The sequence below is a fragment of the Xyrauchen texanus genome, chromosome 25 (assembly GCF_025860055.1).
Source record: "Xyrauchen texanus isolate HMW12.3.18 chromosome 25, RBS_HiC_50CHRs, whole genome shotgun sequence".
Lineage (NCBI taxonomy): Eukaryota > Metazoa > Chordata > Actinopteri > Cypriniformes > Catostomidae > Xyrauchen > Xyrauchen texanus.
In genome coordinates this window covers 23891280-23906076 of record NC_068300.1, presented here as the reverse complement: position 1 = coordinate 23906076, position 14797 = coordinate 23891280, and the positions used below count along the sequence as shown (strand labels likewise).

At 38.1% G+C, this 14797-nt stretch overlaps 1 protein-coding gene across 5 annotated transcripts in view; it reads left to right on the top strand.

Moving 5' to 3' along the window:
• The window catches only part of ubr4 (ubiquitin protein ligase E3 component n-recognin 4), a 92890-nt gene that overhangs the window by 12820 nt on the left and 65273 nt on the right, over positions 1–14797 (top strand). For all 5 annotated transcript variants that reach the window (XM_052091240.1, XM_052091238.1, XM_052091237.1 and 2 more), the window contains exons 4-15: positions 2017–2146; positions 4691–4830; positions 7384–7486; positions 7573–7714; positions 7822–7946; positions 8039–8163; positions 8291–8350; positions 8439–8629; positions 10066–10165; positions 10253–10390; positions 10482–10599; positions 11695–11882. In XM_052091240.1, the coding sequence (XP_051947200.1) occupies positions 2017–2146; positions 4691–4830; positions 7384–7486; positions 7573–7714; positions 7822–7946; positions 8039–8163; positions 8291–8350; positions 8439–8629; positions 10066–10165; positions 10253–10390; positions 10482–10599; positions 11695–11882 (1560 nt within the window). The remainder of the gene's footprint in view (positions 1–2016; positions 2147–4690; positions 4831–7383; positions 7487–7572; positions 7715–7821; positions 7947–8038; positions 8164–8290; positions 8351–8438; positions 8630–10065; positions 10166–10252; positions 10391–10481; positions 10600–11694; positions 11883–14797) is intronic.

Genomic DNA, 14797 nt, shown 5'->3' with positions numbered 1-14797 from the left:
CTTTCTGTGCTGGTTCCGCCTAGTGGCTGGAGTTTATTTTGTAGAGTGTCACACCTTCAGGACAGTTTTATGGATGAACACACTCTTTGTGCTTATTCTGCCTATTGGCTGGAGTTTTTCTTTATCTTTTGCTGTGAAATTCTGTTTCACAAAATTTGTATAGAAACTAGCAATTCGATAGCAAGGTTGTCACGGGGATACTTGTAGGCGGCATTGACTGTTTGAGTTCGGAGGAATGGACACCAGTTGGCGCTGTCGTGCGCGGTTTGTTTTGTTCTGGGGGATGTTCTGGTTTTGATGGTTGCACTAATGTTGGAATGTGGTCTTTTATAATTTTGTTTTTGTGTCAATCTATTTTTTTGGTCAAAATATAAAATGTTAATATAAGTGGATTGTCTCTCCCCGTGGAATGTGTATGGATTGGGGCACCCCATAAAAAGAAGGAAGGTTATTTCTCTTTAGAGAAATATGATATTGTGTTTCTTCAAGAAACTCTACTTTCTCCAGGATGCTGAAAAATTTGGGAGGATATGTGGTGGGCATGTTTTTTTATATTGCTTGCTCAAGTAAGAGCAGGGGAGGCATTATACCAAGTAAACATCTACAGTTCAAATGTCTCAAACAGATTAAAGATTAATTAGGAAGAGTCATTATTGTTGTAGCTGAAACTCAGGGGCAAAGTCTTTTTTTGGCTAATATCTATGCACCTAACGTTGATGATCTGGGCTTTTTTTGTAGATCTCGAATGGATGTTGCAAGCCGCTGGTACCCCTCATGATATAATATTGGCAGGAGACTTTGATGGACTCAGTCCTTGATCATAGTGAAGCAAATTTGTGCAAGCCCCCTAGAGCAGCATTGACACTTCACAGGATGTGTAAAATTCTTGGTCTTACAGATATTTGGAGACTTTTTAACCCATCTGGGAGGGACTATGTTTTTTCATCAGTCCATGAGATTTACTCTAGAATATATATTTTTTTTAATATATCCAAGTCCCCCATTTCATCTGATGTTTATTGCTCCATTGGAAATATTTTTGTCTCAGATCACACCCTGCTGTGTCTAGAGGTGTTGCCACATATGGCAAAAAGAAATCATATAGTTGGCACTTTAATGTATCCCTGTTGCAAAATCCTGAATTCAAACAAATGCTAAAGGCTGAAGTCAATGTCTTCACGGAGCCCAACTGGTCCTCTGTATTCTCTGTGGGTATAGCTTGTGTGGCACTTAAGACTGTTCTTAGTGGCCGGATCATACAGTATGCCTTATTCACCAAAGAATTCAAAGCACAAGAACTTGTGGAATAGGAAGGGAATATTGAAAGTGCAGAGGCAGAGCTGAAGCGCCGAATGTTGTCTAATGGCCTCCGTATTCTGTCTAATGGCCTCTGTATTCTATCTGTATTTCAATCAGGTTAATATCCAATTTTGACACAGAAAGTGAAGTTCTGACTATTCATGGCAAGACTGTCATATTTTGAGTGTGGGGACGAAGCAGGGAAGCTTCTGTCTAGATATATAAAACAGAGTGTTTTTCTAACATTCTCTCAGCGAAATCTGCTGTTGGTGAAATATTTACCTCAGCTGATAATAATGCTTTTAAAGAATTCTATCTTGATCTCCATGGTGCCACATCTTCATTACTACTGATGACGAAATTAGAAACTTTATGGAACCATTAGAACTTCCTAAACTGACTACTGAGCAAAAGAATTATCTTGATTCTGAGATAAACTTGGAGGAGCTTGGCAAGGTAATTGAGGCCTTGCCTACAGGTAAGGCTCTGGGGCCAGATGGCTTTGCCGCTGAATTTGAGACCTTATGCTACAGAATTGGCTCCAGTTTTACTAGAAGTTTATACAGAATCATTAAAAATAATATGGATAAATTATCCAATGTAATTGTTCTTATATATATATATTGTTGGTGTGCGTGTATAGTATCAATAAAAAAATGTTAATGACAAAATTATTTTCCTTGTAGGCTAACATTCCTTTCTCTTTTGGCTCCACAGAAGCACCTGATCCTCTTAATAAAAGGCCTTTGTACCGGCTGCAGTCGACTAGACCGGACAGAGATCATCACCTTCACAGCGATGATGAAGTCTGCCAAACTTCCCCAAACTGTCAAGACCCTTTCTGATGGTGAGGGCTGTTTGTTTCAGATTGTCCCAGCTTTGTGTTATGTAGGGTAACTATATTTCTGCTTGTGGAAAATGGGACAGCCCCCTCCCAGCAAAAATGTAATTTATGTATCCTTACCTAGCAGATCAATGCAAAGTAGAATATGTATCCGCATCTGTAACTGTTGTCACCTTGTGCTTTTCGCTGGCAGCAATTTTTCTCAAGTGTCCACTTTTATCGTAAAATGCAGAGCAGTCCAGTCCAAAATTAAGATGTATGGAAAGCATTGCCTTCATGACTGTTACACTGAGTCGAGATTTATCCTGTGTCCATGCTGCGTTCATTAATGGGAACACACACTCCATAGATTCAGATGTCCCAGGCAGGCTTAAAACAAATTCCACAACCTTGTCTTAGAAAAACATCTTTCTGTCTTGTTCATGTTTCACAATGTGTGACGAGTGACAATTTTTTTTTTTGTGTAAGCCCACTCATCAAAGAGCGTGGTTTTTGTCAATCAGACTGAGACCAAGGAATCTAGAAGCGTTCGAGGCTGCTCTGAATGTCTTTCCACTCTGGGATGTCTCTCTGTAGGGCCCACTCAAGTTTTTCTCTCTTCTCCAATGAGCGGCTCCAATTTTGGGGGTAATCCACTGATACTGAATAAAAGTTTCTAACTGCACAAAAGAAATAATCTGCTCTCATATCACCAGCTTCAAGCAGGGCATCCAAATTATTTTTCATGTCAGAGGGTATGAATTATTCCTCCAGCCTGGCCTGCAAGATTTCTTGACATATTTACAGCCGCAATTTCATCTGTGTGCTCTTTCAAACTGACTCTTTAATCAGTTCACTAACTAGATGTCTATTGTTAGGGGATTGTGATTGGATGGTTAAATCCAATAATGTACTTCAAAAAACATGTTGTGATTTTATTGGTTTTACATGCTGTATCCTTGGCTATCTTTTGATTAGAAAACTCGCCTGACTGAGAAGGCTGCATAGGCGATAGAGAAATTTTAGGAGAGGGGAAATACGGGACAACTTTTTTTTTTCCAGAATAAGTCTGTACACTAGAAAAAGAGAGTTTAAATACAGGACTGTCCCAGTAAAAACGGGATGTCTGGCCACCCTAATGTTACGGTAACCCTGTAAATAAGCTCTCTGGCTCATGTAATAAAGACATAAGATTTGTGGTGCTGAAGATTGAAGTCGGGCCTGGTGTTATGACTTATTTTGTTCCTGTTATTGGATATAAACTTGGTGGTTCAGGATGGAGAAATTGTGCAGTAGTGTTTGGTGCATGAATGCAGTAGTGTTCGGTGCATGAATTATGAAGCTCTTCCTTGTAATTTCACAAAATTCAGCTGGTGAAGTTGATTTTGATTTTTAGACTTGTCACATTTGCCTTGCAGTTGCTAAATTAAAAATCAATGTCACATAATGCTGATGCAGCTCAGGCAAGGAACAATATATATGCCCTTTTCAGCTTTTATGCACTGTACTTGAAAATGAATGGAGCATTATCATCTTAATTCCTTTTTTGTCTGTTATGCTGCTCATTTCACTACTGTGGCCATTTTTTTCACTTCCTGTAACTTCACTAATTTTGTTCCCCTCTCCTGTGGCTAAAATTGCCATATATACATTTCCACAAGGTATGGAGAATGGACACCTCACCAGTAAGTGGTGAGCCAGGTCTGGTAGAGATAATGGCAAGCTACTGTATCTCTTTGCATTGCCCAAAAACGCTCACTTTCATCTGAACCAGTACCATGCAAGAGTGATGCAGCGTGTGCATGATAGAGACGGAACGGCAACCAAAGAATGAATATATATATATATATATATATATATATATATATATATATATATTAGTGCATTGGCAATGTACTTTTTCTCTTGCAAATAAAGCTTGTTATAAATTGAATCTGCCCATTTGATCCTATTATTAAAAAGTCCACTGGAAAACACCAGAATTTTTCTAAACTTTAAATTATGTCCACTGATTTTATGGCATGTATACATATACTTGTATCAAAGATGTATACCTGTAAAAATGTCTAATTAACACTGTGCAAAAAAAGATATTTTTTTTTTAGATATTTAAATAAATGACTATCCAATTTTTTTGCATGTTCTTTGAGACAATGTATACAGTAAATTATTATATTTATTTTATGTTTTTTGTAATGTACCCTTTAACTTAATTTATTGTGATTAATCACAGAAAACTGTTAGTTAAATTTTATTTTTTATTTAGGTATTTGTTTTATTATTGATTCACAGCCCTTACAATTAAGTCATGAATGTCTGTTTATCCAAAGTTAATGTCCCTCATGGCACAGGCTGGCAAGTGACTAGTAAACTCATTCCAGTTGTAGTTGAGACCAGACGATGTATAATTTTTTCATAGTGAATTAACCTTTTTATTTTTTCTTATGTGAGTGCGAGGCTTGCAGAAAGAAAGCTTTGTTCTCTTTCCTCTGTCTACTGTTTCCAGATTGGTGCTTTCAAAGATTCTGTTTGAATTCCACATTCTCATCCTGTGCTCTTGTTTTCCAGTGGAGGACCAGAAGGAGCAGCCCTCTGCTGTTAACCCTGACCTCAGACATAAAGAAGTCCAAATTAACTTTTTCAATCAGTTGACCTCAGTTTTTAACCCTGACATAACATTTTTGGCCTCTCCTTCCGCTCACATGCAGGTCAGTGAATGGGATAGTGTCAATGATCAAGGATTAGCCTTTGCTTTGAGTTTACATCAATATGACTTCTAGTAAAAGTGATTAATCAGACAATATTTTTGCCTTTTTGAGATTATCCACATTGAAGTGATTTTTCACCTCTAAAACGGTTCCAAATTTGCCCTTGATAATGCACATATTCAGTTTTCATGTGTTTTTTGAGTAAATACTTTGAAGTTATGTGTTTACAGGGCTCCAGACTGCGACTAAAATGGTTGCAAATGCGACTAAAAATAATTCATTGCAACAATAATTAAAAATCTAGTTGCTGTTGGCAACAGTATGGTTGTGTGTTCATATGCAGTTTCATCAGATGTCATCTTGTGAGTTATTGAATACATATTTAGAGTGCACACTAGGGCTGTACAATTATTGCAAAAATCATAATTGTTGATTCTTGCTCTTGATATTGTAATTAATGTTGATTTCAAATTTGTAATTACCGTGACGTCATAAAGTAAGCAACCATGTGGTTCTTCAGAGTAGCTTATTTCAATGGTGGATATGAGCTGCGCTCCAGTTTCTTTTAAGCATTATTTTGTATTTTATATTGAAATAATGTTTAAGGTAAAGCAAATTAAAATTATTGTAAATTGATATCTATTGTATAGAATAAATGTAATTATTACTAAATTACTGCTTAAATTATTAGTTCATGTATGGTAAATAATATGGCATATTCAAACTTATTAACAGTTGATTTAAATCGACCAAGTTACTGTGTTCAGTAAGACCTTTCATTGAGAGACGGGAACATTCATACCGTTAGATCTTCAATGGCGATCTTGTTCATGTAAGATCATCGTTAGATAATTTTTGGCCTCAGTTGTTGCACTTTGGAAATTAAAAACTTTTGCTTTCGGAGTTTGCGCGATTTGTGAAAATGTTAAATCTACCAATACCAGATGCTTGGCAAATGGGTCTTTATAAGACAAGACGTGATAACAATGAGGGTGATTCCTGAAATATGCTATTCATGCCATATTCTTTACGTTGGCTACACCTCCAAAACACACTTAGAACAGTTCAGCCGAATTACTTTTTTACTATTTTGCTCAAATCAAATTCACATTGGCCTACTTATTAACATGACAAAACTAAACTCTTATTACATTTTTAATAAATTGTACACAGAAATCGAGCAACACGACAGACTCTCCCATTACAATGTCGTCACTCACTGCAGGTTTACACTCTTTGAGACCTGCATTTCAACGCAAGCTCAGTGACGCTCCGCACAATGTTCTGCCCTCTTACGAATGCTCTCATTAAAAACAAAGCTGTCTAATCGGCATAATAAATCAATTATTTACACCGCGTCTGTGCCTTGATTAGAACGGGATGGTTTTAGTTTTGTCGTGTTTCTCATTTGCAGTGTATTTAACACCTACGTTCAAAGCGAACGGTGCAATATGCAATCCATAATAATTACAAATTTCTTTTCACTCTTGTTCTACAGCTTCTTTTCAAGTGTCAGGTGATGTTTCTTCATTATTCATTATTAATTTTCGTGTGCCATGCAAACAGAGCTAGAACATAAAGCAAGCATCTGGGAATTTAGATGAATTTAGTGATTGGTTAGAACACTCAACCGCTGCAAAAACACATTGTAAATGGAAACCATTGACGCAACTGGAGCAGACTTAAATAGAATGCTGTAATCGTCAATTTTCATGATTACATAATTGTGGCAGCCGTAAACGTAATCGGAATTTCATTTTTCGATTAATTGTGCAGCCCTAGCGCTCACCCACCAGTATGTCTAGAGGCTTTTCACCCGTTCTGTTGTGATGAGCTCACTGCACCGTACGCAACAACAACAAACCCATTGCGAGAGAGTTGTGGCCAAATGACTCTTTTGGACCGGTCTTTTTCATGAATCACCTGAAAAGAACTGAGGGTTTGAACTTAGGAGTTCAGGTTAGCAGTTTGAATCACTTTCTCAGTGAATCATCCATCAGTGTGTTCACAACGGGGAGCACAGACATTTCAAAATAGAAGTCCCATGTGTATTTTGGGCTGCTGTATAATTAAAACTCCCACACCACTATATAGTATAGTGTGTGTGTGTGTGTGTGTGTGTGTGTGTGTGTGTGTGTGGGACAATTGAGGGACTCGTACACCACTATTACACAAGGTGCAAAAATTAATTGATGATCAAGAAGGCAACATGCTACACAATGATATGATTTGGCGATTAAAAACAGCCATTTGGCTCCTTGAATGTATCAGTTAAGGATCCAATGGCTCCCAAGTAATTTTAGTCTAGAGCCCTGGTTTATTTAATTTCAGCAATTTTTTTTTTTTACTTTTAATTTGCCACCATAACGTTATGTAAATATCTGCATTTTATTAGCCATAGGCCACTTTACTGTCTAGCATCGTCCATTTAAAAACCCACGTTGGTCAACCATTTTTGACCACTCTTTGTTCAGAAAAAAAATATTACTGCAAGTTTGATATTTTTAGGGAGTTGTTGTGTTATGAGAAACCAATCATGTCATGCATTTACAGGGTGAGAATGAGTGTGATGACCAGACAACGACAGATCAGGCAACGCAGGCCAAAATGAAGAATGCCTTCATCTCTCAAAATGTGTCCAGTTTACAAGAATTAGGTGAGTTGGTCTATCATGTCAGCTTAAACATGACACTTCTTTTGATTGCATAGTAAGCCTTCGATGATACCTCATGTCGTCTACAGGGGGCTCAGAGAAGTTGCTCCGTGTGTGCCTCAACCTTCCCTACTTCCTACGTTATATCAACCGCTTTCAGGATGCGGTATCGGCCAACTCGTTCTTTATCATGCCGGCCACTGTGGCAGATGCCACTGCTGTCCGAAATGGGTAACTCAGACACATTCAGTCAGAGCAGCTCACTGCTGTAGAGTATTGAATTAAATCCAAAGGTGGATATGTAGGTATGAGTGCACTGACGTCCGTCCCATTTTTAGTTTTCACTCCCTGGTGATTGATGTGACCATGGCCTTGGACACTCTTTCCTTGCCTGTACTGGAGCCTTTGACCCCTGGGAGACTACTTGATGTGACTGTGTTAGCACTAAGCTGCCTCTATGCAGGTGAGTTTATTTTTTTTTTTTAAATCTCCTTTAGAAGATTCATGTATATGTATGCAAAGAGCTTCAGGTATTTTTTTTTTTTTTCTTCTCAGGTGTAAGTGTGGCAACTTGTATGACCATACTCCAGGTGGGCAGTGGCTTGCCGCTTCGTGCAGCCTCCACTGGCTCCAAGGAGGAAGACTATGAAAATGATGCTGCTACCATTGTGCAGAAATGTGTGGGTGGAATACATTTTCAATTCTGTTAGTTAATTCAAAATTGTTCTTTATTTATTATTTTTGCTCTGGAAGCAAGTGTCAAGAGCAGAGGTCATGTAATTGTGTTTGGTACTCATCCTTCAACAGCTGGAAATCTATGACATGATCGGACAAGCTATCAGTAACTCTCGAAGAGCTGGAGGGGAGGTAGATGTACAATTACACTGTACCCTTGTTACGGAGCCTATGCCATCATTAAACGGCCAACATCTGACATTGTGCTCTGTTTCAACAGCATTATCAGAACTTCCAGCTCTTGGGTGCCTGGTGCCTGTTGAACAGCCTGTATCTGATTCTGAACCTGAGCCCCACAGCCCTGGCTGATAAGGGAAAGGAGAAAGATCCTCTGGCAGCACTACGTGTCCGAGACATCACCACACGAACCAAGGATGGAGCAGGATCACCTAAACTTGGCCCAGGGAAAGGGTAAGACCTTCTTGAATTGACGGTCTAATGCCAGGGTTTACAGCCATGGGTCTGTGGAGGTTATGCAAAACAAGTAGAAATGTCCTAAAATATTTGTTATATTTAAAAAAATATATATTTATGTTCTTTTGTTCTATAGCTTTTCTTAATCAAAAGAAGCAACCTCTTACATCATAAGGGTTTATTTGGTTGCTTTTATAAAGACTAAACCAAATGTAAATCACTCTGTTGGACAATACAGTGGTGCGATGAAATCCCAGTATATCTCAAAAGATATATGTTGTTAATTGAGAAACTGGCTCAACAATAATTTGTCAATGTAATAATATTTGTTAACATTATTCATGAAAGTTTGTATACAGTAGTAGTAACCAAGAAAGATGGGGTCAGAGGAGATGGTCTAGTTAAGGGTCCCTGAATACATTTACAAGGACACCAAAAAACAGCTTATTGTGAGAAATGGATGTACCCGTTTACATATCCTGTATAAGCGGCATAACATTTACATTTATGCATTTGGCAGACGGTTTTATCCGAAGCGACTTACAGTGCACTTATTACAGGGACAATCCCCCCTGAGCAACCTGGAGTTAAGTGCCTTGCTCAAGGACACAATGGTGGTGGCTGTGGATATCGAACCAACAACCTTCTGATTACCAGTCATGTGCTTTAGCCCACTATGCCACCACCACTCTATCTTTACTCATGTATGCATGCAGCATGGTTTGTAAGCAGGTTTCTCCACAGCAACGTAATTTCCCGCGATGCTTGTGTAAATAACAAACATGGCATCCGAAGAAGACTTCGCTATTTTATCACACGCTATTTTATTCTCTGTTGCTTTGTTTTATTTCCAAATATTTCAAAGTTGTTGCAGTTAAGTTTCCTTAACTTTCTTTGGCAACCTGCAATGGAGTTGCACTGCAATAGTGGGTTTTTTCTCTTACATAAAACTCTGGGATTCCCCCAATGTACGAGCACATATATGTGAATGTGAGGGGTAGTCAATATTTTAAAGTGGTGTGTATAAATGGGTAGAGTTTAGTGTATTTGCTTTTCCCACTGTACTCCCAGTAATGTTGAATATTTTGTGCTGTATTGAATTGTTGTTGGGTTCCATCCCATGACGTTTGCTGTCAGGTCTGTTCAAGCACAAGCGCACTCTTCAAAAACCTTTTTGATCGGCACTTATGCATTTACATGGCCATATAAGCCGGGTTCTTCAGGAGAAACCCAGGTGTGGTAAACCACTTTCTCTTAATCCCTTAAATAGAATAAGGAAATCTGCGTTCTATACAAAAACCCTGAAGTAAACGGTTTTCTTAAGTGCATTTAAATGTGGTCCCAGACACTTATAAAGTTGACAACCTCTGATTTAAGTATTGCTTTTAAGCTTCTAAAGAACTTGCTTAAACTAATTTAGTTGTTCCCATCAGGCACCAAGGATTTGGGGTTCTATCAGTCATCCTGGCCAATCATGCAATAAAACTGCTTACATCACTGTTCCAGGACTTACAAGTTGAGGCTCTACACAGGGTAAGAGCAAACACAATATCCTGGTTTTGAACTACATGACAATTTTACATTGCAAATACGAGTGAAGCATTTTTTCTTCTTCTCCAGGGCTGGGCCAGTGATGGGCCTCCAGCAGAGCTGAACATCATGGCCCAGAGCACATCCATCCAGAGAGTACAGAGGCTCATTGACTCTGTTCCTCTCACCAACCTGCTTTTCACGCTTCTCTCCACCTCTTATAAAAAGGTATGTGATCACATGTCTTCATTATGGTTGCTATGAGGAAGTGGCCTGCAGTGGTTCATGAATGTGGGATCTCCGTTTCTACCTCATTCAGGCATGCGTGCTACAGCGGCAGAGAAAAGGTTCAGTCAGCAGTGATGCCAGTGCCTCCACTGACTCCAACACTTATTATGAAGATGACTTCAGCAGCACGGAGGAGGACAGCAGTCAAGGTAACGAACACTGAAAATATCTTATTTAACCTCATTAAAGCAAGCCACAGTGAGTTCAGAAATGAAAGATGATCCTGCAACTTAAAGTCAGGAAAAAAACAATTGAATTGTCAGTTGTTAAACAGTAGTTGCTTTTGCCAGTAAAATTGCTCATTCTGCAAGTTAGGTTAATATCTAGCCAGGTAAATCTCACAAAGAAATGTCAGGGTCACATATCACCCCAAATTAAAAATAAGAAATGATCGTTTGTTTAAAGAAAAAGCTGTTTTTCAGTACATTGTGACATTATTCAATGATATTTAACCACATTCCCCCCCAAATCCCCCACACTGATACGCACATATTTAATAACTGTAATATGACAAATATATTGTCACTGCTATAATCAGTGAAATCATTGTCTGGATACAGTGAATTTTGTTAAATTAATTTTCCATAAATTTAAATTCAGCACAACAAAATTAACGAAGATGTACTGTATGTTTACTTACAATTTAACTTTTACAACTTCAGTAACTTTTCGAGCAAAAAGTTATTTATTTTGGGGTAAAATATGACCTGTATCTTTCTTGCCAGTCCTAGTAGATTGATCCAGCTGTCTTATTTGCTTTTGAGAACAAGTCATTTTCTATACAGTTGAGTTCAGGGTTTGCTTGTGCTTTACTGAGCTAGTGTCAGGGCTGAGGAGATTCAGGGACATTCTCAGGCAGTTCCCGAGGACTGCATGCCGTATTATAAGGACAGCTGTCAGGCCTCTCCAGAGCTCAGAGGCAGGTCAGTTTACTTCCGCTACGGAGCACTGTGGCACGCTAAGCATGCTCCGCTTACTGCGCCGATATGCCAGCCTTTACAGCTAGTGACAGTGTTCATTATTTCAGCAGAGAGAAGACAGGAGAGGACAAGGGCAGCTTGTATCTCAGGTCAGCAGATCTCTGTATTAGGTCAGATTCTTAGTAACTTTCTATGTTTCTATTCATTGTGCTGTAAAGATCTTAAGTAGATTTATTTCCATGTCTAATGGAAACAGCATCTCTGTCTGTATACAGTACAATGACTTAATTGTGCTTCTGAATGTGGCTTTTGCTGTGTTTTTAGATGATGACAGTGAGCCCATTCTGGGACTGTGGTTTGAGGAGACCATTTCTCCCAGTAAAGAGAAGGTTGCACCTCCACCTCCCCCTCCTCCACCCCCTCTGGAAACATCCCCAAGACTCAAGAGCCCCAGCAAGCTGAACACTGTGGAAAACGGCAACATCCTAGCTAGCCGCAAGGACCCAGAGTTGGTGAGGCAAACTGAAAAGTGAAATGTTGATACTGTTTATTTAGGTCAACATTTCCTGTACACACTCATTCTGCCACAATGGATGGAAATTAGTATTGCAGGGCTCCAGACTGCGACTAAAATGGTCGTAAATGCGACCAGAATAATTTATTGCGACAATAATTACAAATCTAGTCGACATTGGCGACAGTCGGGTTGTGTGCGTTCATATGTAGTTTCATCAGATGTTATTGAATACATATTTTTAATGCCAGTGTGTCTCATGCTCCATTTCACCCTTTCTGTTGTGATGAGGAGATCGCTGCACCGCACGCAACAACAACAAACCTAGCATGAGAGTCGTGATCAAATTACTCTTTTGAACTGGGTCTTTTTCATGAATCGTCTGAAAATAACTGAGGGTTTGAAATCTGGAGCTCAGTCACTTTCTCAGTGAATCCGCTGTATTGTCAGTGAGTTCACAACTAGGAGCGCAGTAGGGCTGCCCCGACCAAAGACTTTCCTAGTCGACTAGGAGTTATTTTAAGCCATTTGTCATCTAGTCGCATGTATATGATATAAATTTAATTACCTGAATATATTTGGGGGGGGCATCAGAAAATGGTTTGAGTTTCAGGGCTGAGAAAGAATGGTATAAGTAACATTGCTAACCCTGTTCTACATTACAGAGAAATACTAAACCGTAATAATAATGAGCCTTTGAAATATTAATTTTACAAGCGCACGCATTAAGCAAGCCACAGTGAAACCAGCAAAAGTGGTAATGATTCTGAATGTGTCAGCAAAACCAGCATGGAGTCTGTCTGAATATTTATAGAGGGAAATGCACATTAGGATTGTGCCGACAGACAGATCTCTGGGATCGACGATGGTCAGAGTGATCGCCAATAGCTGATCCCTTTGACGATGTCAAAACGATATTTGGCTTGTTTTCCCATGTATAAAATTATTATTAGGCTACTAAATCAAATTAATATTACAAATAATTTGCCTGTAGACACTCGCTTGAAGAAACAATTATTATATTATTAAGAACAGATGACAAAAGCCGTCTATGGGCATGTGTGACGCTGATACGAGGTGTGCAATCTCGTGGAATACACGCATGGTTCTCATATATATATATATATATATATATATATATATATATATATATATATATATATATACATATACATATACATTCAGATAATTTAAATGCATTCTTGTCAGAAGAGTTAATCATTGATAAGACGATACAAAAAGCGGCTTTAGAATACAATGTATTGTTTACTACCTTATTATTGATCGTAAGTCAATCATTGGCACACAGTTCACAGCAATCCATTTCACAAGTGAATTTGTCAATCAGTTTAAGATTTATTATGAGGGCTTGTTTAAGGGCATGTCAATGTACACCTGCGTCAGACATCTCTGGTGTGTTGCCTCATAAACATAAAATGTTTCGGTCACTGTGTCAAGTTAAATATAGTTTAATACTCAATCTTTAAACACATCTTGAGATCCCTTATGTAGCATTTGCGCTCCGAGTGTTTTGAACGCAAGAACGTAATGCATGTTGGTGGTGTTCTGCCTACTGAAGTGTTTTCTTCACTTTATATTCTGCGCGTTGCTCATACAGCTGAAATTTCACTTACTGCCCTCTGGAGTAAACGGGTGGTACTACGAGCTTGCATTTCTCAGGAATCTTTATGGTCCGTGAGCATGCGATTAATTGCGTAATTTTTTTGTAAAATTAATTGCACCGAATTAACGCGTTAAATCGACAGCCCTAAAAAAAAAAAATATATATATATATATATATATATATATATATATGGGCTGTTGATTTAACGCATTAATAACGTGTGATTTTAATCAAAATAAATTTTACAAAATTCGTTAATTACCGCATTTAATCGCAATTTCATTCCTGAGAAATTGAAGCTTGTAGTACTACCGGTTTACTCCAGAGGGCAGTAAGTGAAATTTCAGCTTTGTGAGCAACACAGTTTATTACAGTGAACAAAACATTAACAACACTTCAGTGGACACATGCGTTACGTTCAAAACACTTGAAGGAGCGCAAATGCGAACCAAGGGATCTCAAGATGTGTTTTAAGATTGAGTATTAAACTATATTTAACTTGACAATGTGACCTAAACATTTTACTTTAATGACGCAACACACCCAAGACGCGACAAGCATGTCTGACACAGGTCGTATGGTCTTTCTTCACAAATATTTAATTACCAGCTGTCCTTTAAACTGTTACACCGTTTTTACCCAGTCAATCTTTATTTAAGAAACATGCTCCCTGAAATAGATCCACTTTGCTCCTTCTGTAATGCTGTAGATGAATCTGCCTCTAACATTTTTTGGGAATGTGTCCACGCTGTAGTATTTTGGAGAATTTTGTTTGTACATACCTCCTATTTTAACTAGTTTTTCTTTGCTTTATAAAGACGTTTTATTTGGTATTCACAGTTTTGATAACTTAAGTTAATATTTTCTGATTAATCTGTTTATTTTTCTTGCCAAGTTTTTTTTATACGTAAGTGTAAATTTATGTCTATAAAGCCCCTATTTGCACTTTTTTTGTAAAGACTTGAAATATTATTTAAATACTCTTTGTACCTCCAACAACTCCAAAGCATTGAAAACCATTTAATTAATATAATGTCTTGGCATTATTGTAAAATATATCTGTAGTATTGTGTAATATGTATACCCCTGGCTTGTTTCTAAAAATAAAAATGTCTGACACAGGTGTACATTGACGGGTCCTTAAACAAGCCCTCATAATCTTAAACTGATTGACAAATTCACTTGTGAAATAGATTGCTGTGAACTGTATGCCAATGATTGGATTATTGTATATTGGGACACCATGTAATTAATTTGATTAAAATTAAGCGATTGACAGCCCTAATTAT